The following is a 24,334-nucleotide window of genomic DNA, read 5'->3' on the forward strand; positions in this document are numbered from 1 at the left end:
TGGGGCAGGTGGGGGCAGCCAGGCCTGGGGTCCGCAGAGGTCACCAGGGGCCCAGGCTGCCACCCAGGCAGCCTGTACACTCCTCCCAGCCTCCCAGGTGGGACAGGAGGTTAAGCCCGGAAATTCGATTTCCCTGTGGCTTGCGCTCAGCGAGGTGGGGCGGGGGCCAGCGCACTCCCATCCCCACGGGCCTTCGGCTGCTGCCTGCCCTGGGCACAGAAGGACCCTGCTCGGTGCTGGGGGCACAGGGTGGGCACTGCTTCCGGGGGACCACAGGGCTGAGGGGGATGCTTGACATCCCACGGGAAGGCCAGGAAAAGCACAGGGATGGGGGTTGCTGGCTGTGGCCCCAAGATGCCACTGTCAGTCCAGAATGGTCTTGAAGTCTGCGCTCAGGGACGGAGTGGCCGCGGCCTCCAGCAGGGTCACTGTGGCCTCCGGGAGCTTCTGATGCAGCTGCATTTGGGCTGTGAGAACGTGAGAGAAACAACGGTGCCGATTGGGAGACTAGAGGGGACTGCCCTCCCACGGGGCAGGCTACAGGGCCTGGGTCTGCTTTCCAGTGGGTGGCCGCACCCCCTGCACCCGCGTGTCCTCCTGCCGGCCGCGGCCCCTGCACCCGCGTGTGTCCTCCCGCCGGCCGGGCCCCCTGCACCCGCGTGTGTCCTCCTGCTGGCCGGGCCCCCCTGCGCCCACTCACCCGTCCGGAGGGCCCCCAGGAGACTCCGGTAGCAGGTGCGGTGGCGGGCCAGCTTGTGCAGGAAGGCATGGTAGCACAGCCAGTGGGCGGCCTCCACAGGGAACAGGCCCAAGGCACCCCCAGCCCCCAGCGTCACCCCTGGGGAGGCAGATGAGGGGCTCAGGACCCCAGCCTGGCACTGCACCCTCCCCGCTGGGACCTGGGCCAAGGCGGCCATGGGCCAACGGCACTTTCTGTCTGAAGGCCGCGCCGTGGGGGCCCCAGGATCTCACAGCTGAAGCCTCCACAATGTCCAAGCGGAACAGAGTGGAAATAAGCGGCCCAAGGGGTAGGCACACCAAGGGTCCCCGGGCCGGGGCTGATGCCCAAGTGAGAGGGCTCGAGGCTCAGCTGAGGTTAAGACCCCCAGGCTGCACGGAGGGGCAAGCCAGGCTTGCAGCTGAGGAGGCCAAGAGGAACACAGGACGGCCAGTTCCTGGGGGCCACCTGTCACCCCTGTCACGGACAACCACCAGCTGCCGGGCCAAGGAGCCAGGTCAGAGGGGCTTTCCTGGCGCACGCTGGGTCAGACCCCGACGGGGCGCTGGGTCTGAACCCGTGGCCCTCCCCTCACTCAGGTGGGGCATGGCCTGAACCCCGGCCCTCGCCTCCCGGGCACCTGCTTTTCCACATCTCCTGCCTCTCCTGGTACCAGGAGAGCTGGCAGAACTCATGCCCACGTGAGTGCTCATTCAGGGCATGTGACAGTTTTGTTCTATAAACGGGCAGGCAAACCAGACATGCATGCGTCTTCCACAGGCAGCACCTGCAGTCTCACCAGTGCCACGAGGTACCCAGGTGCACCCCGGTGTACCTGCACTTACCTGCGTTCTTGGCCTTCAGGATGGAGTAGCAGCGGGAGGCCATGTCAGAGATGATTCGGAGGAAAAACAAGGGGTTCCTTCGGACGCCCTGGTCAAATGGGAGCTGCAGCACACATGCATGGAACCTAAGGATGCAGCAAGTGTTACCGGAGACCTGTGAGTTAGGCTGTGCTGGTGTAGCCGTGTGCGTGCATGTGTGTGCAGGTATGTTTGCATGTACATCTGCACGTGATTGGGTGCACGCTGGGTGAGGAGCCCTTTGGCCAGGGCCTCTGCCCCCCTCCGTGGCCCAAGCGCTGTCTGGGAGAACAGCTCAGCTTCATGCGCTCAGCTGCGCACCCGTCAGGAGGTGTCACTGCCCCGGTTTACGGACGAGGGAGTTGGGGGCTCCTTCTTGGACCCGGCCCCACTGCTTTCACCGGCCGTGCTCCACGCCAAGCCGGGCAGTGGGTCCACCTGCCCAGACGGCCGCCAAGGCCCCTCAACCCCGTGCTGCCCTCGTCCAGCCTGGCCGAGGGCACACTGCGTCGCCGAGGGGCCAGCGCCCGGCACAGCCAGGATGGCGGTAGTCCCTGGCCACACTCGGGTCAGTCTGCGCTTAGGGTCCCTGAGGCCAAGCCCAGGGAGCTGCAGGTCCCCATCTCCAGGGGTTGAGCTGTGCTGCTGGGGTGTAAACAGGCAGCGAGAATGCTGGGCAGACCACATGGTGACCCACCCCAATTCCCAGCAGGGCAGCCTCAGGGCACCCGAGGACAGAAGGTTCTAGAAGCCCCTGCAGGCCTAGCACAAGCCAACATGTGGGGCGTGAAGGTGGCCTGGGCAGCACTCTCTGCTCCCTTCTGGACTGTGGGCAGTGTGACCCTCCCGCCCCCCTGGAAGAAGCCCAGCCCAGGGGGTCCCTTCTCCCGACCCACAGGGCTGCTCTCCTGCCCTTCCCCTACACACGGCCACTCTTTTGTCCCTCCTCGGCCCCAGGACAGCCCTGCTGGGGGTCCAGGCCAGTGCCAAGGAGCGTGGGGTTCCCCAGGGAACCACCTAACGGGGGGCACAGGAGACTAGACTCCAAACGGCAGGAGGTGACCCTGCTGCTGCGAAGACAAAGGCGCTGCTTGTGCGCCTGGAACTGCCCCAGGACGCCTGTGTCAGGGCAGCAGAGATCCCTGGGCAGGTGACGGGCACCTTGCGGTGGGTGCCACATGGTAGGTGCCTCGCCGAGGGTGCCATGTGGTGGTGGGTGGCCCGTGGCAGTGGGCAATCCTGGCAGTGCCCACGCACCTACCTGTAGGCCTGCAGCAGGAGCGTCTTGTAGACGTTTATGTAAACCGTTTGCAGACCATTCACCTGCAGGGAGAGGGGCGTCACCTCGTTTGACTGGACAAGCAGGGAAGAGGCACGTTTTGGGGATAAGCCGCCATTTCCCATGAAATCTGGCCAACGCCAGACCACCAGCCACTCTGCTGCCTCCTGCCATGGCCTTGGGTGACAGGGGCACTAGGGCAGGGCTGTCTGGGGTAAGACCCACCCCAAGTTGCCCATCAGGGCCCAGGGCTGATGGTCAGTGTCCAGCCCCATTGTGTGGCTGCCTCAGGGGCTGAGGCTTTAGAGCCCAGGTGCCATGGGCACCACCAGGTAAAACTGGGCACCTCAGCACCCGCCTATGGAGCGGCCTTGGGCCCACAGGCTGCAGGGGGGGCAGGGGGAGGGCTTCAGGGGAGGGTTGAGGGGGGCACAGGGGAGGCAAAGGGGAGAGGCATCGTGGGGGCCACAGTCCACACATGCTCACATACATGCACTCACTCGTACACTCACAAGAACAGGGACACACACTTGTACATATGTAGGCACATAAGATCTGCACATGCAGTTACATGCAAAGGCACACTTGCCTACACATGCATGCACACGCACTCACGTGTGCACAGAAAGTGTGCACATGAACACAAATATGCACACATATGCACACACAGGCAGAAGTGCTTGCACACAGAGGCCTGCATGGATGCACACACACACCTGCTCTTCCACAAATACGCAGTGTGCACATAGGCGCGTATGCACACGTGTGTACACACACTGTCCCAGCACCATGAGCCAGGCACCCCCACAGCGAGACGTGGAGCTGGCAGGACCCAGCTTGGGTCCAGCCACCTGTGTACTCACCCGCAAATCCAGAAACAGGCCGTGGCACTTGAGCCGCAGGAGCGCCAAGAGCTTGCGACGCATGCCCCTGCCTGCCTGGGGGCCGCGCGTGGAGGCGAGGCTGGCCCTGATGCACGTCCGGGCGTAGCTGCGGGGACGAGGCCCTGAGACGTGCGCTCCGCCCACCCCGTGTGCTCGCGATTTGTATGAGATCACGCTACCCCGAATGTCCAACACAGCCGTACATGGCCGCACCCATTTTTCCCAGAAATGGCCGAGCTCCAGAGCGCCGCCCGGAAGATGGGCTGGCTGGGACCCAGTGGCCCCGCGACCCCTTCCCCGAGGCAGGTGCAGGTCGGCACGCCACACCGGCAGGTGACGCACCCGGAGTAGTCGCAGCGCACCTCCAGCGTCCTGGTGTCCAGCAGAAGGCCGCACCAGGGGAACAGGCAGTGCGCCGGCAGCTGGAGGAAGGCGGAGGCGCCGGGGACCTCGTCACCCACCGGGAAGTTCACCACCGTCTTGTGCGAGTTCATCACACAGCCATAGCCGGGGACACCTCCCGCCAGGGTCCTGGAGGATGAGCTGCATTAGCCCCAGAGGGACGGGGCTGTGTGGGGAGGAAGGGGTGGTCCTGGGAGAACGGGAGGACAGGGCTGTCCTGGGAGGACGGGGTGGTCCCCAGGAGAACGAGACGATCCGGTGAGGATGAGGTGATCTGGGGAGGATGGGAGGATAGGGCGGTCCCAGGAGGATGGGGTGGTTCTGGGAGGACAGGAGGATGGGGCAGTCCCAGGAGGATGGGGCGGCCAGGGGCATAGTAGGGGAGCAGGGGCGTGGACCAGCCAGAAGAGTTGCCACTCCACACTGCCAGTGGGGTGGCCGGGCTGTACGGTCACCCAGCAGGAGAGGGTGCTGCTGGGGGCCTGCCTCAATGGGGCGCCCCACAGCCAGCTTTATGCAAGGTGGGTACCCTCCAGGGCACAGGACGGGGGCTTGCCTGCAAGAGCAGAGTTGAGGGTCCTGGAGAGTTAGGAGCCCCCTACCCACCCATGCCCACCCCGGCTACACTTGTGACTCGCCCAGCCCCTTGGGAATGGTCACTCCTTATGTCTGTCTGTCTCCTGCACACACCCCCAGCCACCCCGGCTTTCTGACTGAAGCTCTGAGACACAGGTCTCCGCAGGGGCGGACACGCTGTCCCCACTGCCCCTGACAGCAGCCACTGGCCACACGTGCCTTCCGAGCCCTGACATGGGCTGTGGCCACAGAGGACCTGGATGATAGCTGAATCTAAAGGCCAGGGGCCTCCTGTGGCAGGTGTCTCCCACGCCCAGCAGTGCCACCTTGAGCACAACTGCCCATGGGCAGACTCGGGGCCAGGCGGGGGCAAGCATGTGGACGGAAGGCCCCTCCGCAGCCACACCTGGGACTTTACCACATCTTCAAACAAGCCCGGACTCCTGGACGCCCTGCAGGTGTGGTCCGAGGGGCTGCTCAGCCTGGTGTGAAGGCTGAACCCCCAATGTCAACTTCAAAGCCAACTGCCCCCACCCTGGAATGCCGCTCTCAGCGTGTGTGCGGTCTGAGCGCCCTTCTCTCCCCAGTAAGCGCTCTCTAAACAAGGATTCTGCAGGCCCGGCGGCAGGAAGAGCATGTGCAGGAAGAGTCCTGCCTGGGCACAAGAAGGAAGCACTCACTGGGACGTGCGCTGCCCATGGCCTGCCCACACAGTCTCCAGCCTCGGCCGCAGGCACGCCCCACCCCTTCCAAGCAGCAGTGATAGTGGGGCACCCCCTGTCCCCCGCCATTCAGTGTTCTGTGTACCTGCTTAGCCTCAAAGCGTCCTGGCAGCCACCACCCCGGCCCCCTGCCAGCAGACTGGGGAAGCTGGGGCAAAACCCCGGGGCCCCAGGGCTGACCCCCACCTGCCGGGCTGCGGACGGGAACGTGGGCTTGACCCAGCAACTGCTCGGAGGGACACACGTGTCCTCACGAAGCCCAGCGCGGCCCCACAGGTGCAGGCAGGTGCCTGGGCAAAGCCTCACCTGAGAAAGGCCTTGGCCTGTGCCAAGTGAGGGGTGACCAGTAGGAAGTCGTCCACCAACCGCAGGAGCAGCCTGGGGGGGGAGACACGGGTAGGGACAGCTGTGTCCACGGTTTTGCGCAGCCCTGACCACGGGGCTCTTGGGAGATGCGGCCCATGTCCTGCATTGCCTGGGGGTGGGACCAGCTTCGCTTCCGAGGGGAGAGGCCCCGTCCACGTCCGTGGCCACCAGGCTGCCTCCGTCCCTCGGAAACGCACCCGGCGTCCGTGCCCACTGGCGACACCCAGCACCTGGGAACGGCGGGCGGGGGCTGGGAGGGTCCCCTGCCCACACGTGGGTTCGCCTGTGGCTGAGGCCGTGGCACCCAGGCTGGCCAGGATGACTCTGCTCACGGGACCCCGTGGACCCTGGGAGCGCACCCAGGGTGGCCACAGCCACGGGCTGTCAGCAGGGCCCTCCTTCCCCGCCCAGGCCCAGCGTGGCGGCCTCAGTCCTTTCCCACAGTCCCACCCCACCTGGACGCTGAATATCAGCTGCGAGCAACCTGGGTGACAGTAAGTGTGCCAAGGCTAGGACCGGGAGGCACCTGTGATGGCAGGGGCACCTATGACAGTGAGGGGGCACCAAGGAGGGGAGGGGAGTGCCCACGTGGCCTGCGGGAGGGCGTGGTGGCCGCAGTACCCGTCGCGCTGGACGCCGCAGAGCACGGTATTCTCCATGTCCCCGTAGCAGAGGCTGCAGAGCAGGGTGGACAGCACGGAGCCCTGAGGGATCCCGCGGCGCTGAACATAGTACCTGGACGGGAGGGTGGGCGGTTAGGGGCGGGGAGGGCCTCACACGCACACAGTGGGACTCACCAGCCTGCAGACACAGAAGATTTCCCCTGGCCATATGCTGTGGACACTGATACCCTCTGTGGGCACCCATTACACAGCCCAGTTTACATACGCTGCCACCCTGGGCCCCCGTGAGAGAACGCCTGGAAGACAGTGTTTCAGCAGTGTGGGGGTGGCAGCACACTCTGACCCTTTAACTGACACACCCCCACAGAGGGACAGGCACCCACATCCTGAGGCCGCACTGCCAGGGGCTGACCTTGAGCTGGCGTTGGTCACAGATCACAGCTGCACCATAACGGTGGAAGCCAGGCCCCTGATGCAGTGCAGGCCCCCGCGTGTGCAGACCCCCGCGTGTGCAGACCCCGCGTGTGCAGATCCACGCGTGTGCACGCTCCCGTGTGCAGACCCACGCGTGTGCAGATCCCTGCATGTGCAGATCCCTGCATGTGCAGATCCCCGCGTGTGCACACTCCCATGTGGGCCCCGTGCTGGCCTTGGCATTTGTGCTGTGCTGGCAAGACAATGGTGCAGCAGAGTCTGCCGGGAACGAACACTGCCCCCGGCCCGCTTTGGCCTCTGACTGCCTCAGGACATGACGCCAACCCCCCCACTTGCCAGCTTCACCCCCCCACCTGTATGCTGCCCCCCTACCTGCAGGCCACTCCCCCACGCCTCCCACACTCCAGGGCATGATGGGGACACCTCGGGGATGCCGGCAGGTCCCCTAGGAAGCTTGTGTGCCGCTGTCCTGGGTCTTAGAGCCTCCTGCGGCATCCAGGACTCGGCACGCTGTGTGCTCCAGGTTCTGTTACGATGGCACGAGCCCGGCCGCCACCCACCCAGGGGCCCGGCCGTCACCTTTCCCGTGGGGCCACAGGTGCGTGGTCTGTAGCTGCGGGCTGCCGGCAAATGTTGGGTTTGCAGCCAGGGAGTCTGGGTGCAGACCAAAACCCAGCCCTGCCCGCAGCCGTGTACCAGCGACCAGGGTAGGGATGGACAGAGAGGGTGTGACCGCTCGGGAGTGGAGCCCGCAGTCCCCAGTCCCAAGCTGCCCAGGATATGAGTGGCCTCTCCACCTGCCTCAGAAGGGTCTGCTCCTGCGTACCATTTCCAAGCCCTGGGGGTCTCCTGGGCCCCAATGCTGAGCCGGGCCCCCAGCCCGGCGGGAAGAGGGGACAGAGGAGATGGGTGCCGAGGGGATGGGGGCTGGGTTGAGAGGCAGAGCACAGCACAGACAGCTGGGGGCGGCGTCGGGGAGGGCCCCACTCACCTGCCTCCGAGGCGCAGGACGCTGCTGTACACGAGGTGCCGGAAGACGCGGAAGAGGCTGTGGCCCGTCTCGTTCAAGGAGCAGCTCTGGGAGAGGGAGGTGGGGGTGAGCGGGGCAGGGGGCTGCGGGCATGGGCGGGGCTGTGGGTATGAGAGAGTGCGGGCTGAGGGTGCAGGAGGGGCTGTGAGCGTGGAGGGGGCCGAATGTGGGTGAGGGTGTCTGGGTGTCTGCACGGGTGCGGGTTCTACAGGCTCCCTCCCTCTCCCGCCCCTAGCACTGTGCAGCTGGGAGCGGCCCTGAATCCCCTCAGGGCCCATCCCCGCCTGGACCCCTGCCCTCAGGGCCCGACCCTGCCTGGATGCCTGCCCTCGGGGCCCGTCCCCAACTGGACGCCTGCCCTCGGGGGCTCCCTACGGCCTCAGAGCCTGGGAAGCCTGGAGAGGCTCAGCCCAGTGCTCACCGCTTCCCTGGTGGCCAGGAACCCACACACCGGGGCCACGCACCCACGCCAGGGGAGCGGCGTGTGCACAGGATGGGCTGGGGACGGGGTAGGGATGCGGTGGGGATGGGGTAGGGACATGCGGGGACACATGGGGATGTATGGGGACGCGTGGGGACACATGGGGATGCCGCCAGCACAGGAAGCAGCCTGCCACCCATGCTACCCTCTGGCCCTTGGGAGTGACACGGAGCAGTGGGCACTGCACCCACCTCGGCCCAGAGGCCGCCCCACCCTCTCCGCTGGCACCTGCTCGATGACCACGGCATCCTTCAGTGAGCTGGTCGCCTGCAGGTGCTGCACAAACTGCTTCAGGTACGGCTGGAGGTCCTGGAGCGTGGACACCTGGGGCAAGGCAGAGCAGGTGGGTGCCCTCCCCAGCCCCGAACAGCACATAAGCTGCACAGACCCGCCGGCTCCAGGAAGCCCCCAGAGGGAGAGCAAAGGTGCGCAGACCCCAGCCACCATGTGGACAGCACCCATGCAGGGGCGCTGGGGTGGGAGCAGAAGGGTGCCCCAACTTTCTCCCAGGTAGGCACTGTCAGGGCACACTCAGGGCAAATGGTGCCCAAACAGAAGGCGGCAGTGGCTTAGGGCTTCAAAGAGCTGGGGTGAGGGCCTGTCCCGGGGCGCCTGACTGCGCCCTGAGAACCAGCAGCAGCAGCTGGCAGGTGGAGGCGCCCCAGAGCCGCAGGCCAGGAGGCTGAGCCCACTGGGCAGACAGCACACCTGGCCGCCAAGTGAGAGGGCAGAGGCCACAGCCCCAGGAAGGAGCACACACGCACCCCAGGGAAGGAGGCAGGTCTGCATTGAGGACCCCCCTGCCCCAAATGCCCCCGGACGGAAATCCTGGGTCTCCTGGGAGGGAAGGATGCTGCGGGAAACCCGTCTGTGCAGAGCCCGAACTTCCAGTCTGGCGTCTTATGAAACAATAAGGCTGAGAAACAACGCATGCACGTGACCAAGGAGCCCTGGCAGAAATGACACTGACAGCGGACGGTGCCTGTGCGAGCTCTTGGGGACTCAAGAGATGCCCCGTACACCAGAGGGGAAGGCAGGGAATTCCACCAACCTCGGCTCTATGGAAACTGGAATTCTGAGAACTGAAGAAGAGGAGAGCCGAGGTTAAAAATTCAGTAACAGGGTTGCGATTGAAAGCCACATGCCGTAAACCACGCTGCGGTGTAGACAGAGGGGGTCCTGAGCAAGGGCGCGGCCGGGCTGGGGTCTGCAGACGTAGGGGTGTGCAGCAGCCGCCGAGAGCTCTGGCTTTGGAGAGGAGGCCGTCCAGTCCTGGGTCTGACGCAGTGACCTTCCCTGCAGGGCGTTCGTTTTCGCGGCCCGGGGAGCGCTGAGTTCCAGTGGAACGTTCCAGCACACAAACCGGTCAGGAAGAAGAGAGGAGAGCACGGCCGAGAGACGGACAGCCCGCGGAGCCGAGGGAATCTAGAGCAAGAGGACGTCTGAACAACTTTACGTCAATACACTCTGCCGATTAGATCAGACAGGTACACTCTCCGAAAGTTACCAGGTCAGTCCAGGAAAAACCAGAGCACCCTGAACTGCCTCACGTCCATTGTACCTCTAGATAAACTAAGCAAAAACACAAAAACACCTCGCTCCCGTGAATTATGGAAGAAATAACCTCAATTTTATAGAAGCTCTTCTAAGAATAGGAAAAGAGGGCCCAGCAAAACCATCACAAGAAAGGACAGCTGGGGACCAGCCTCTCCTATCAACACAGACACCAAACGGTCCGAACACCAGCCAGTGGATCCCCGTCTGGAAAGGGAAAATGTAAAACACCATCAACTGGGGTTTATGCCAGTCGCGAAAGGTCGTTTTACTATCAAGAGAGTAATGTAGCTCATGTTAACAGCATGAAATGAATTAAAACACTTCATTGCAAAACATGCAGAAAAAGCATTAGAGAAATTCAACATTTCATAATAAATTTTCTCAATAAACTAGAAATAAGGGGAGGCTTCCATTGTTAGATAAAGAGCAGCCACAAGACATTTTTAGCTTATTGATACTTGATAAAGTTCTAATAACCCCCATGTCTGGGAACAAAAAAGAACACAAACTTGTCATCTACAGATGACAGTTGTACATAGCCCCCCACACTGGCACAGCTTAGGGAGTCTGGTGGACACAGGGGGGCTGTCCCTGGGGGTCCGTGAACGCAGGGGGCCGGAGGCGGGGGCTCGGAGCACCCTCAGCCTGAAGGCCGGACGTGGCCCCGTCCACGGGAGACTGGCTCACACGGGGCCCTTCGGCCATGCATTGTCAGAACCCCCACTGAGTGGCCCAAGGCACAGACCCCGCCGCAGGGTGGGGAACGGCCAGGCGGCCACCTACGCGCCCCAGGCCTGCGGACTCTAAAACAAGGTGGGAGAGACCCTGCCACCAGGGACTCAGGGCATGCACGTGGCCCAAGCCAGAGGCCAGCAGCGCGGCAAGGGGACCTGCTGGGTGCTCAGACACGGGGGCTGCCTCGAGATGCTGGGTGTTCGGACAGTGGGGGGGCTGCCTGGAGAGTGGGTGCTCGGACAATGGGAGACTGCCTACACGGTGACAGGACGCTTGGGGAGGAGACGTGCATGGGCTGGTGCTGGGCAAGCACGGCCCAGTCTCCTGGGCCTCCTCCCTTGCCCTCGGCCAGCACTGCCCCGGCCCCTAACCCAGAGCTCTGTGGGAAGAGGCTCATCTGCCCGGGCTGGACACAAGACCCCCCCAAGGGGCACTGTGCCAATGCCACCAACCGGTTCTGCCGACACTGGGACCCCTCCTCACTGCCATCACCAGCTCTTGCCCACTGGTTTTGCAGACCGCCAGGACCCCACAGCTCAAGGGGAGGGCAGGTGGGAGGGCAGGTGGGGAGGAAGACTCAAGAAACAGCGATACACAAATGGGCAAAGGAACCCAAAGGGACGCAGGTGTGGACAAAGGTGCACGGGGGGGCACAGGAGCCCGGGCCAGAGGAGGCTCCACTCTCCCTGTGGAGGGGCACAGGCTGCAGGTGCCAATCCCATACCTGGGCACACCCACACAGGACACGCCCACCCCAGATCCCCCACGCAGGCCCTGCCCCCCCATCCTCAGAACCCCCCCCCCGGCACACCCTGCCCCCAGCACACCCTGTGCCCCCCATCCTCAGACCTCCCCAGCATGCCCCGCCCCCCCCCCCCCCCCCCCCCGCTCACGTGTCTCCGGAAGGCCCGGCGAAGGCGCCCGTGGGCAGCCCTCTGGACCACGGCAAAGCGCCGGACACAGTACACACTCTCTCGGGGCTCGAGGGCCCTGGCAACGACAGCCATAAGCGTGCTGAGGGGGATGGTGTCGTAGGCCCCTGTGACATCCACCTGCACACAGCCAAGGAGACCCCGAGAGACCCTGTCAGCACCCACACGCCTGCACGCCCCAGTTCCTGCCCCCCCGCCTCGGCAAACCCTGAGTGGAATCGGGGTCTGGGGGGACCCCCAGACCACAGCGTCTGCCTGGCCCACTGCCCGGCCCGTGGGGTCTTGCCAAGCAGCCCCCGCCCCAGACTGGGGCCAAGGGGTCATGGCCTGCAGCCCCCTCTCCAGGTCACAGGGTTGGGGATGGGTCCTGGAGGCTGAGCTGGGAGGGGTTCCCCTCTCTGACGTGTTAAGCCCCAGACCCCAGGCCCCAGTGGAACCACCCGGACGTGGAGCCCGGTCCTTGGAGTTGGGAATGTCACGGAGCGAGTTTGAGCTCTGCCGTCACCCCTAAAGGCCATGGAGACACTGCCGGTGCCCAGGTGGGAGAGGGCAGCGAGGGGGCTGATGGGGCAGGGGGGCTGGTGGGGGGAACGGTAGGGGGGTAGGATGGGGCGCTGGGTCAGGGCACGGGGCAGCCCCCCACCTTGACGAAGTGCAGTGCTCTCGGGGGCTGCTGGTCCCGCGCCTGCTGCGTGAACGCGGCCCAGGCCCTGTGCACATCGTCCAGGCCCAGCACGGAGGCCCCCAGCAGTCCGGGCCGGCGCGTCCGCGCATAGTTGAGAACGCTGAACAGGTCCCTGACCTGCGCGTGGAGCTGTGGGGCCGCAAGACCATGTGGGAACATGACGGCCAGGCCCCGGGACAGCCTCAGTAAGACGGGCTCCCGCGGACGCAGCACCCACCCCGGCCTCCCCGGAGGCGCAACCCAGGCGGCTGAGAAGGGACTGGCCCATCCACCATGCATGGGAAGTGAGGGAGCGGGTCCCTGTCTGCAGCCCCCACGGTGCCCGGTCCACTGCTCTGCCCAGCCCCGGGAGCCCCCCTCTGCCCCACTGCCCCTGGGGCCACCGAGCCAAGGCTGTGCTGGCACCTGACCACTGTGGCTGCCCGCAGCCCCCAGACATGGCAGGCAGGGCAGTGACCATTGCACCATGGCCAAAGGCGGGCCCAGCACCCCAGCACCCGCGGCCCTGGGACACCGCGGGACACCCTGGGAGGTCCCTCTCGGGCTGAGCGCACAACGCCCAACCAGGCAGGGCAAGGGCTCACCTTCTCCCCGCGGCCTGGCCTGGCGCCCAGTGCACGGTCTGCACTGACAATGGGCCGGAGCCCACTGGGCTTGGGGACAAAGCGGAGCTTCGAGGTCAGCAGGGGAAGCCCAGCCTCGCGGCGCTGCTGGACCTCGGCCCACGGGAGCTCGCGCAGCTGCGCCCTCCTCAGGTGCTGCCTGCAAGGGGGACCCTCGGTACGTGGCCCAGACCAGGCGGGGGCCACCGCACCCAACCATGTGAGTGCCGCCACCCGACACATGGGGCAGCCCCCAGCCCCCTGGCCCCCGCGGGGTGCAGCGCTGGGATACCAGGCCAGTGAGAGGGATGTGTGCCTGGGTCCACCCCACCCGTGGGTCAGGCCATTGAGGCTCTGACGGGGGACTGCAGGGGTGGCCAGCCCAGGCAGGACACGATGGAAGAGAGCCACGGAGGGGGCACCGGGGTTGGAGGGCGAGGGGCCTGGGGGGCTGGGGCTGAGCCTGTCCTGTCCAGGGGCCTCAGCTCAGCCTGTGGTAGGAGTGCCCAAACCCTGGCCACTGGCCCCTGCCTCTGTTAGCAGGGTGGGGGTCAGAGGGTGTGGGTTGACCTCAGTGGCTCGGGAGGCCTGGGCCCCGGGAGCTAGATGCAGAGGCCGCCACGGCCATGCCCTGCGAATGGAGGGGCCGTCCTCTCTCCGGCGGCCCCCTCGCCACCCGGCTGGGACACAAGCCCCTGCCAGCCTGGACAGAAGACGAGCTATGCGGCCAAGACAGTGCCCAGGAACCGCCACGCGCCAGGACTGAGCCCCGCCCCTGCCCACGCCTCTGCCAGGCCCAACCGCCCCCCGCCCACGCCCCCACCACCCGCATCGCCCCGGGCCCACGCCCCCACCGCCTGCATCCCCCCCTCACCTACATACCCCCCGCCCCCGCCCCCCACGCCCGCATTGCCCCGGGCCCACGCCCCTGCCACCCGCATCCCCCACGGCCCACACCCCCCCACCCCACCCCACCCCCGCCGGCCCCAGCGCACCTGGTGCCCAGGCCCTGCAGCTCGCGCCAGACGCTCTGGCGATAGAAGAAGAGCCGGTTCTTCTGGAAGGTGGTCTCGGTGATGTAGAAGAAGGACCGCAGCAGCTCGGCCACGTAGCAGCCCAGCAGCCAGTGCAGGAAGGCAGCCAGGATGGCCTCCCGCAGGCGGTGCTCGGAGGCTGGGACACCGCGGCGCCCTGCAGAGAGACGGTGCTGGAGAGCGGGGCCCGGCCACGCACCCAACCCCACGCCGGCCGGGCAGCCTCGGGCCACGGGAAAGGGGACGTCCCGCGGAGACACAGGCGTGGGGCAGGCGGGCAGAGAGCAAGCGCCCCTCCGGCGAATTCACACGGACGCGAGTAAAACCATAAGGACTCAGGTTTGCGAAGCACAGTCCAGCAGACCGCAGCTTCCATCCACTACTAACGCGGCTACTGACAAGCCAGGGCCGCAGGCCCTGCGCGGGGCGGGGGTCAGGGGAGGCTGAGTCCACGGCGTGGGCAGCGAGGGGGGCCTCAGCTCTGCGCAGGGAGACCTGGCAGCAAAGTGGAGACCCCGGATTCCAGCCTCCCCCCAGCGCCCCTCTCAGCTGCGAGGGGGTCTCCCTCACGTCCCGCAACCGGGAGCTCCCGGGGCGGGGGTGGGGGGCATAGATGTTGACCTGTTGGCAGAGGACAGTGGCCGGCCCCACTCCTGAGCCTCTGCAGAGACCAGGGGGCCTGCCCCAGCGGGGAAACCCCGCATGCCGGTCCCAGTGCTGCCAGGCGGAGCTGTTTTGGGTCCGTCAGCACCACCGCCCCTCCCCCCCACCCACAGAGGCCCGGAAACCTCGGGGGTCCGCAGGGGAGAGGCCCAGGAAGCCGCCCAACCACATCACACCACCATCCACCAAACATCTCTGGATCGGGTGCAGGGAGGCGAAGAGGAATTTCCCACCGCCCAGTCCCCCAGATGAGAGTGGGGGCCCCAGGCCCCTTGGCACGCAAGCGGTGGCCCTGGCCGAGCTACACCAGGTCCCACATCAGTTCAGCCGGCACCTACAGCTGCGGACAGGTGAGCCCAGGAAAGAGGCCAGGCAGCACCACCTGCTGTGAGGAAGGGGGAAGCGCAGCCTGGGAAGCCGCCCACCTGCAGCGCTCTCAGCAGGACTTTAGATGCCAGATGAGATCCGGCCTGTTTGGGGGAACAGGACTGACAAGCCAGGTCCAAAGGGGCTCTGCAGTGGAAATCTAAATACAAACCCACAGGCGCATGAAGGAAATCAACTTCCACACACCTTATTAAGGCACTTGGATGCCCTGTATGCCACAGAAAATCATAAACACATTAAGACTTGTGCACACATGGCCCAGCCAGGTGAGCTAAATAAATCGCCGGGGGAACATAAAATCAAGGATGCTCATAGCAACCTACGAGATATTAAAAAGACAAGAAGAGCATAAAGAAGAATGTGAAAAAATAAACAGAAAAATGCCAGACCTCAGAGAGGAAATATAGTGTGGGCCAAATAAAAAGTATGTCAGAGACACACACACAGCAGAGCTGAAGAGGAAGACGGAGGAATGAGTGAATTAGGAGACAGACAACTGAGCTTGAACACATAAAAGAACAAGTGACGAGAAAGATGGAAAAAATGGAACTAGACTTGGGGAAATGATGGACAACAGAAGGACATAAATATAAGAACTGTCGGTGTCCCAGAAGGAGAAGAGAAGAGTAATGGGTTAAGAAGGCTAGCGGAAGAAACAATGGGAGAAAACTTCCCAACTCTTATAAAAGACATAAACATGCAAATCAAAGAACTCCAAGGAACCCCAAATAGACTAAATCCAAACAGGCCTACTCCAGGACACAAACTGATCAAAACGTCAAATACTGAAGAGAAGCAAAAAGTCACAAAAGCAGCAAGAGACAAGCGAGTCACTCCTAAGGGAAACCCCAGAGCACTGAGCTGAGACTACCCCACATCACCACAGAGCCGAGAAGGCAGCGTGTGATGCAGTTAAGATCTGAACAAGAATCATTTCCAGCCAAGAAATCTTCATCCTGTCCATCTGTCCTGCAATTGGAGGGAGAGATTAGAATCTTCACTGACAAACAAAGGCTAAGAGAATTTGACAATAAGAGACCTGCCCTACAAGAAATACCAAAAGGAGTTCTGTCGATTGAATAAAAAAAAAGACAGGAGGTGGAGGAGGGCACAGAATTGAAGAGTACCGGTAAGGGCAACTTAAAGGATAAAGAGAGAGAAGGAAAAGAATGTATAGATCTGGCTAATAACAACTAAAGGATAAGATGGCAGATTCAAGAAATGCAATTACAGTAATAACTTTGAATGTTAACAGACTAAATTTACCAATTAAAAGATACAGACTGGCAGAATGGATCAAGAAATATGATCCATCTATATGCTGCTTATAAGAGACTCATCTCAGACCTATAAACTGAAAGTGTAAGATGGAAAAGAGTGTTTTATGCAAGTTGTAATCAAAAGGAAGCAGGGGTAGCTATACTAATATCAGAAAAATAGGCTTTAAATGTAAAGATGTCATATGAGACAAAGAAGGACACTATATATTAAAATAAAAGGGACAATTCCCAAGAAGAAATAAAATCAGAAATGTTTATGCTCCCAATCAAGGAACCCCCAAATCCATGAGCTCAACAATCACTAAATTCAAGAGTGCAGCTGACATTTCAACAAGAACAGTGGAAGATTCTAATACACCACTCTTCTCTACTGGATCAATAAAGAGACAGAGAATTTAAATAATGCAGTAAATAAGACCTAACTGATATAGATAGATCATTATACCCTAAGACACCGGGACATACATTCTTCTCTGGTGCTCATGGAACAATCTCCAGGACAGATCATATGCTGGGACAGAAAACAGGTCTTTATAAATTTAATAAGGTTAAAAGTATTCAAAATACTTTTTCCGACCACAACGGAATCAAGTTGGACATTAACAATCACCAAAGAAGCACAATTTTTACAAATATATGGAGATGAAACAACCTGCTTTTAAATAATCAGTGGGTCAAAGAAGAAATTGTTAGAAAAATTGTTAAATATCTGGAGATGAATGGAAATGAAAATACAACACAGCAGAACCTGCGGGATGCAACAAAGGCAGTGCTGGGGGAAATTTATGCCCCAAATGCCTATATTAAAAAACAAGAACGAGCAAAAAAAAAAAATATCTAACTGCTCACTTAGAGGTACTAGAAAAAGAGCAGCAAACTGACCCCTAAGCAAACAGAAGGAGAAATAAGTATGATTAAACAGAAATAAATGAACTGGAGAACAACAATAACCAAAAACAGTTGAAAGAATCAACAAAACTACAAGTTGGTTCTTTGAGAAAATCAACAAAATTGATAGACCACCCCCCGCCCAGCTAGATTGACTACGTAAACAAAAATAAGAAATGAGAAGGGAGTTGGTACTATGGATCCTGAAGAAATTTTAAAAATCATAAAAGGATATTATGAACAACTATATGCCAACAAACTAAACAACTTAGATGAAATGGACAATTTTCTAGACACATGAATTACGAACACTGTCTCAAAAAGAAACAGGAAATCTTAACCAACCAATTACAAATGAAGAGACTCAATTAGATATTAAACATTTTCCTACAAAGAAAAGCTCAGGGTCAGATGGCTTCACAGGGGAATTTTATCAAACATTCCAAAAAGAACTAGCCCCAATCCTGCTCAAACTCTTTCAAAAAACTGAGGAAAAAAGAACCATTATCTAACTCATTTTATGAAACCAATGTGGTTTTAACACCCAGACCAGACAGAGACTTACAAGAAAGAAAATTACAGACCAATTACCAATTTGATTCTAACAAATCGAATCCAGTGATACCTTAAAGAATTATACAACACGACCAAGTGGGGTTTGTATCAGGAATGCAAGGATGGTTCGATACAAGAAAACCAATTGATGTGATACAGCACATGAACACATTCAACAGAAAAGATCAGATGATCACACTGACTGATGCTGAAGAAGATTTGACAAAATTCAGCATCCTATGCTAGTAAAAACACTACAAAAGGCAAGAATTGTAGGAAACTTCCTCAACATCATGGAGGGCAAGTATGAAAAACCCATGGTCAGCATCATCATTAACAGTGACAGACTGAAGGCCTCCCCTAAGCCAGAAACAGACAAGGATGCCTTCCATCACCACTGCCAACCAACACTGTACTAGAAATCCTGGCTGGAGTGATTAGACAGGGGAAAGAAAGAAAAGGCTTCTAAATAGGAAAGCAAGAAGTAAAACTTTCATTATTCGCAGAAGACATGGGCCTACACTTGGAAAATCCTGAGGAATTCATGACAGAGCTACCTGAGTTAATAAACAAAGTTAGTACAGTGGCAGGATACAAGATAAATGTACAAAACTCAGAAATGTTTCTATACACAAATAATGACTCAAATATGGAGACAATTAAGGAAAAATTCCATTCAAAATAGCCACCAAAAGAATCAAGAATTTAGGAGTAAGTTTAACCAGGAAAGTAAAGGACCTGTACACAGAAAACTACAAAATATTGTTTTAAAAAAATTAAAGAAAATCTAAAAAGAAAGATATTTCATGCTCATGGATAGGAACATTGAATGTTGTTAAGATGTCAATTCTACCCGAACTGATCAACAGATTCAATGCAATGCCAATCAAAATTCCAACAACCTCTATTAAAGACTTGGAAAAACGAGTTATCAAATTCATTTGAAAGGGAAGGAAACCTCAAACAACTAAAGATATTCTAAAAAAGAAGAGCAAAGTGGGAGAACCAACACTTTCAGACTTTAAAACTTATTACAAAACAACAGTCATCAAAACAGCATGGCATTGGCACAGAGATGGACACACTGGCCAGTGGAACTGAATCCAGAGTGGGGAGATGGACCACCAAATCCATGGCCAATGCGGTCTTCGACAAGACTCCCAAATATACTGAATTGGGCCAGAATGGGCTTGGGAAACCTGGATATCAATAGTCAAAAGAATGAAAGAGGACCCCTAACTTACACCCAGTACAAAAATGAACTCAAAATGGATTAAAGATGTAAATATAAGAGCTAGTACCACAAAACTCCTGGAAAAAAAGACCTAGTAATAGGAGGTAGTTTCCTGAACTTTACACCCAAAGCACAAGCAACGAAAGAAAAAATAGTTAAATGCGAATTCCTCAGAATCAAGGGCTTCTGTGCCTCAAAAAGGTGAGGAGGCAGCCAATTCAATGGGAGAAAATATTTGGAAACCATACCTCAGATAAAGGTTTGATATGCCGTGTGCATAAATAAATTACACAATTCAACAACAAAAGAATAAATAACCCAATTATAAAATGGACAAAAGACATGAAGAAACATTTTTTTCTGAAGAACAAATACAGATGGCTCAAAAGCATGTGAAGAGATGTTCATTTTTATGGGTTATAAGGGAACTGCTGATCAAGACGACAATGAGATACCACCCACACCCATAAGAATGGCTGCTATTAAACAAACAGGAAAGTACAAATGTTGGAGAGGATGTGGAGAAACTGGGACACTTGTGCACTGCTGGTGGGAATGAATAATGGTACAGCCACTATGGAAGACTGGCGGTTCCTTAGGAAACTAAGTATCGAGCTGCCCTGTGACCCAGCAATAGCACTACCTGGTATGTACCCAGAAGAGCTGAAAGCAATGACACAGACAGACATTTGCACACCGATGTTCACAGCAGCATTATTCACAATCACCAAAAGATGGAAACAATCCAACTGCCCATCAACACACGAGTGGATAAACACAATGTGGTATAGACATACGATGGAATAATACTATGCAGCAGTAAGGCAAAATGACGTCTTGAAGCACATAAGAAGATGGATGAGCCTTGAGGACACAGCGCTGAGCGAGAGAAGCTGGACCCAGAAGGACAGACACTGTACAACTTCGCTGTTATGACTCTGGTAACGGTGACAGTGTCAAGGCTCAGAAGAGCTGAGTGAGCTACTCTGACTGACAGGCCATGTGGGCAGCTCCCAGGCGGAAGTCAGAGCAGCCCCTTCGGACGCTGTGCTCCAACCTGGGGGAGGCTTTGGGAACAGCTGGGGGAGGTGGTGCGCTTCTGCCCACATCACCCTCCCTCCCACCTGTTCTCCCCTCCCTCTTTTCTCCCTTCTCTTTTCCTCTCTCCTTCTTCTTATGCTGCCTCCTTCCCTGAAAGTGAAACATTTAAAAAGACGCAAAAAACAAAATAGAATGACCACACAGGTGGCCAGGCTGCATTTCTGCTGGGCACCTCACCTGGCCTGGCTGTGCAGGCGGGAAGGAGAGACGTGTGTTCCCCACTGGGGCATGGAGAGTGCTGGTGTGCATGAGGGGCTCCATGCACAGGGGGCTGTGCCTGGGGGACTGTACATGGGGGCTGTGCCTGTACCCGGGGGGCTGTGCAGGGGGGACTTGTGCACGGTCATGCTTGGGTATCCCCCCGGCGGGAAGATCCGAAATGCCCGGGTGTGGAGGCTCAACGACTGTGACAGAGAGGAGCCATCAGGCGGTGCCGCCCCCAGCTCATGAGCCCAGTGGCGAGGGGCACTGCAGAAGGGTGGGGCCGTGGCACAGGGAAAAACTGGGGCCCCCACCGACAGGAGAGGAGGTGGTGGAGTGGGTGGGCAGCCTGGACCAGGAGGCCGGGTGGAGCTGGGGGGTAAAGCTAACAGCCCCCACAGACAGAGCAAATAACATGGTCTGAGAGGCCCAAGTAGCAGGCAAACTGCAAAAAAGCAGTGAGGGTCAGAGTGAGAAGACGCTGAAGTTCTCACCCTCGAGGAGAAACACAAAGATGCTTCAAACACCGTTAAAAATTTTAAGGTGACCACGATGTGAACATCAGTGGAGACGTAATTTCTAAATCATCAGGATGAAAAAAACAGAACAAGGACTAACGTCCAACGAGAAACACACAATCCACAGACAGCGAGAATGGAGGGGAACGAGGCGCGGTGAAAAGCAGGAGAAACCGAAAGGAAGATAAAAGAAACGCTGCACAACAGGTCTCTACTCTGGGGAAATGGAAACAAGTTAGAGCCTGCGGATAAATGACAGATTAGACTGAAAGTGCCCTCGGCCCCGGCCCCGTGCTGTCACAGGACACGCGCTGAGAAGGTCCGAGGCCACGAGAGGGTAAAACAGAAGGGTGAGAAGGCGCAATGGACGGCCATTGCCACAGGGAAACCGCGCGGCCCCCGAAGGGCCGTGAGAGCCGCCACGACCGGGGAGCAATCGCCAGGAAGACGGACCCTCCAGTACGCTGCCAAGTCCTCGTCACGGTCCCCGCAGCGTGCCCAGCGCAGACCCCGCGGGAGGGTGTGGGCCGCGTGCCAGCTGCGTAGGGGCAGCAGCTCCGGGCAGCACGGGGGGAGCCTGGGGGGCCCCAACGCCCACCGGGCTTCGCGCAGAGCACACCCCCCCGGCAGGAGAAAAGTCCCAAGAGACATCACACAGTCTCGTGCAGCCCCCTCCCCCTGACCAGCACACCGTGGGGAGAAGCCACCCACAACAGCCCGCGACATCCCACACACGTGGGAAATAAAACACAAACGTCTTAACTAACGCGCTGACCTGATCTCAGAAGAGACGAGAACACACTCGAATGGCCGCTACCGTGAGCGGCGCACATGGAGCCTGGGTGCGGCTAAAGCAGGGCCTGGAGGGACAGTCAGGGCCGAGCCACCAACCGGAGGGAGACCGGGCGCCCCGCACACCCGAGGCGGGGTGAAGGACAGGCTGCTCACCAGACGGCGCGGCAGAGGCGGGCGGCCCGTGCCTCTTGACACTAGTGTGTGGGCGACGGGGGCAGAAGGGACTCCATGTCAAGTCCTGGAGCACGGCATGAACCAAGGGGCCCCCCAGGACCTCGGGGCTGCCTGGCTGCCCTGCAGCAAGAGGCTACCCACTGCTCTCCCCACCCATCGGTCTGGCTCCCACGGCTCCTGCACCCCTCCCGCACCCTGCCCTCCCCGCCCAGCTCAGCCCTAAGTGCGGATCTGCCCGCTGCCCCCCGCCCACCACCCACAAAGGCTCAGTTCCCATCCCCTTCTCTTCCCTCCCCCCACGTGGAGCATGGGGCCCGGTTTTACAGGGATAAACTTTAAAGTCAAGGAGGGGACAGCAGTGAGCTGCCCGCACCCTCATGAGAGCTTCTGGACACTTCTGACCTGTTGCTGGAAACCTGCTTCCACTGGCCCTCTGCATCCTGTTTGCTCACTGCTCCGGCCTGAGCCCACAAATGGGTGGACAGTGCTGGGCAGGTAAGGGCGTGGATCAGAGGGCAGAGATGGCCTACATGTGGCCTGAACAGGAAGCAACTTGCACCCCAAGTGAGGGAAGGGGTCCGAGGACCCAGGCGGACCTCTGCCCACCAGTGTGCGCCTTCTCGAGCCTCCCGTGCTCACAGCTGCATGCCACCGCTGGACAGCCACCTGCCCCGTCCTGGGCCCACCTGCTCACCTGGACGCCGGCGCAGCCAGGTGCAGTCCTCCACCCTCATCTTCCACATCAGTTCCCTCAGCGGCAGCCGGGCGTGCTTCCCCAGCGAGAGGAACTTCTTCACGTTCCTCAGGAAGCGACACTTATTGTGTCTGGAGCCCCAGAGGCGGGTGGGCACCAGCCGCTGGAGACACGCGCGCAGGAACATGTACACCTGCCACGGGCTGCTGTGCCGACGGAGCAGCTGCACCAGACGCCGCGGCTCCGCGTCCTCCTCGCCGGCTGCCTCCGCTGCCAGCCTGGGGGGCCTCTCCTGGGGCCCGCCCCCTGCCCCGCCCGACAGCAGGCCCCCAGCCTCGGCGCGCCCAGGGGACCCCCGCACGGACGTTGAGGCCCGGCGTGGGCAGTGCGTGCTGAGCAGCGCGCCATATGGGCACCGCGCGTGGTTCTCCAGCAGCTCCCGGAACAGGGGCCGCATTCTCCAGTAGCGCTGGGGCAGGCGCCGCGTCCTCCGGGAGGCCCCGCGGGCGGGCGGCGTCGAGGGCAGGAAGATGGCCTCCACGAGGCGGCCGGCGCCTGCCAGGCTTCCCTGCAAGCCGCTGAGCAGGAAGGAGCGCGGCAGCCGCTCGCTGGCCCGGGCGGAGTACAGGAGGAGCTTGGTCTCGATGTAAGTGTCCCAGGGACCCGACGGCGGTGGCCGTGTGGACGAGGACCGGGTGGCGCGATCGCTGCCCGCCCGCGTGGAAGGGCCACATGTCCCCAACGGCTCGCTCTCCCAAGTGGTGGCAAACGTGGCGGCTCCGGGGATGGCTGTCCCAGTCGGGGTATCGCTGTCCCTCTGCATCTGTACCCGGCCTGGGTCAGCCAGGGCAGCCGGCTCATCGGGCTCCCCAACCGGGTCACGCCTGGGTCTCTTGGCCGAAGACGACCCGCTCGCGCTGCCTCGACGTCGCCTCCGGCTGGGGGCTGCCGCTGTGCCGACCCTCTGCGCTACCTCCCCGGCGCTGGCAGATCGCCGAGCCGAACGGACAGGGGACCAGCCGAGCTCGTAGAGCGGCGCCCCGCACACCTGGTAGGCGCAGCTGGGGGCCACCAGCAGGTAGAGTGCGCAGCGCGTCAGCAGGTGGGCCAGCACGTCGTCCCCAAGGCGGTGCAGCAGCAACCCCCACGCGCCGCTGCCGCGCAGCGTCTCGGTGGCCGTGTTGGGCAGGTAGCTGCGCACGCTCGTCGTGAAGGCCACCGGCGGCCCGTCGCGCGCCTCGTCCAGCAGTGCGAAGCCGAAGGCCAGCACGTTCCTGGTGCCGCGCTCGCACAGGCCCTGCACGACCCTGGCCACCAGCTCCTTCAGGTAGGACACCTGCGGACGCGACGGGGGTTGAGGGGCGTGAGTCGGCGCCCCGGAATGCACGTGCCCCGCGGCACGCCGGCGGGGTGGGGCGAAAAGGGCCCGGCGGGTCCCACCTGTTGGAAGGAGGGGGCAGCGGGGAGCGGCCGCGCGCCCCAGGGCACGCACACCAGGCACTGGGCCACCAGCGCACGGAAGGACGCAGGATCCCCGCGCCGCACCAGCCGCCGGCCCTCGGCCCCCAGGCGCCGGGCGAACTTGGCCAGCGGCAGCACCTCACGGTAGCGCCCGCGCAGCAGCGCGCGCACGGCCCGACAGCGGGGGGCGCGCGGCATCGCGGCGGGGAAGGGCCGGGGCGCGCGAGCCGAGCTCCCACGTGCTGGGGATCCAGGCTCCCGCCGGCGCTGCGAGGAGGGGAGGGGCCGCAGCAGGAAGGGGCGTGGTGGGGCGGGGCCCGGAGAGGAAGGGGCGTGGTGGGGCGGAGCCCTGGGCGGGGCGGGGGCGGGACCTGCGCGCACCTGTTCCCCGCCGGGGATCTGGGCGGGCACTCGAGGGCCGCATCAGGGCTGAGCGCAGGCGGAGTCTGGACGCACCCG

The 24,334-nt window shown here is 60.5% G+C and overlaps 1 protein-coding gene across 1 annotated transcript; it reads right to left on the minus strand.

Annotated features, from left to right (window-relative positions):
- Positions 1 to 238: 238 nt before the first annotated feature.
- On the minus strand, positions 239 to 24,073 carry TERT (telomerase reverse transcriptase). The gene is made up of 16 exons (XM_077116802.1): positions 23,855 to 24,073; positions 22,415 to 23,750; positions 13,886 to 14,081; positions 12,873 to 13,050; positions 12,247 to 12,417; positions 11,565 to 11,723; positions 8,608 to 8,703; positions 7,860 to 7,945; positions 6,432 to 6,545; positions 5,751 to 5,822; positions 4,087 to 4,275; positions 3,724 to 3,850; positions 2,843 to 2,904; positions 1,564 to 1,688; positions 701 to 838; positions 239 to 467 (listed from the first exon to the last, which is right to left on the minus strand). Exons 1-16 carry the CDS (start codon positions 24,071 to 24,073, stop codon positions 364 to 366), a joined length of 3,372 nt encoding a protein of 1,123 aa, XP_076972917.1. The 3' UTR covers positions 239 to 363.
- Between the last annotated feature and the right edge of the window lie 261 nt (positions 24,074 to 24,334).

The sequence above is a fragment of the Tamandua tetradactyla genome, chromosome 9 (genome assembly GCF_023851605.1).
Source record: "Tamandua tetradactyla isolate mTamTet1 chromosome 9, mTamTet1.pri, whole genome shotgun sequence".
NCBI classification, from domain to species: domain Eukaryota; kingdom Metazoa; phylum Chordata; class Mammalia; order Pilosa; family Myrmecophagidae; genus Tamandua; species Tamandua tetradactyla.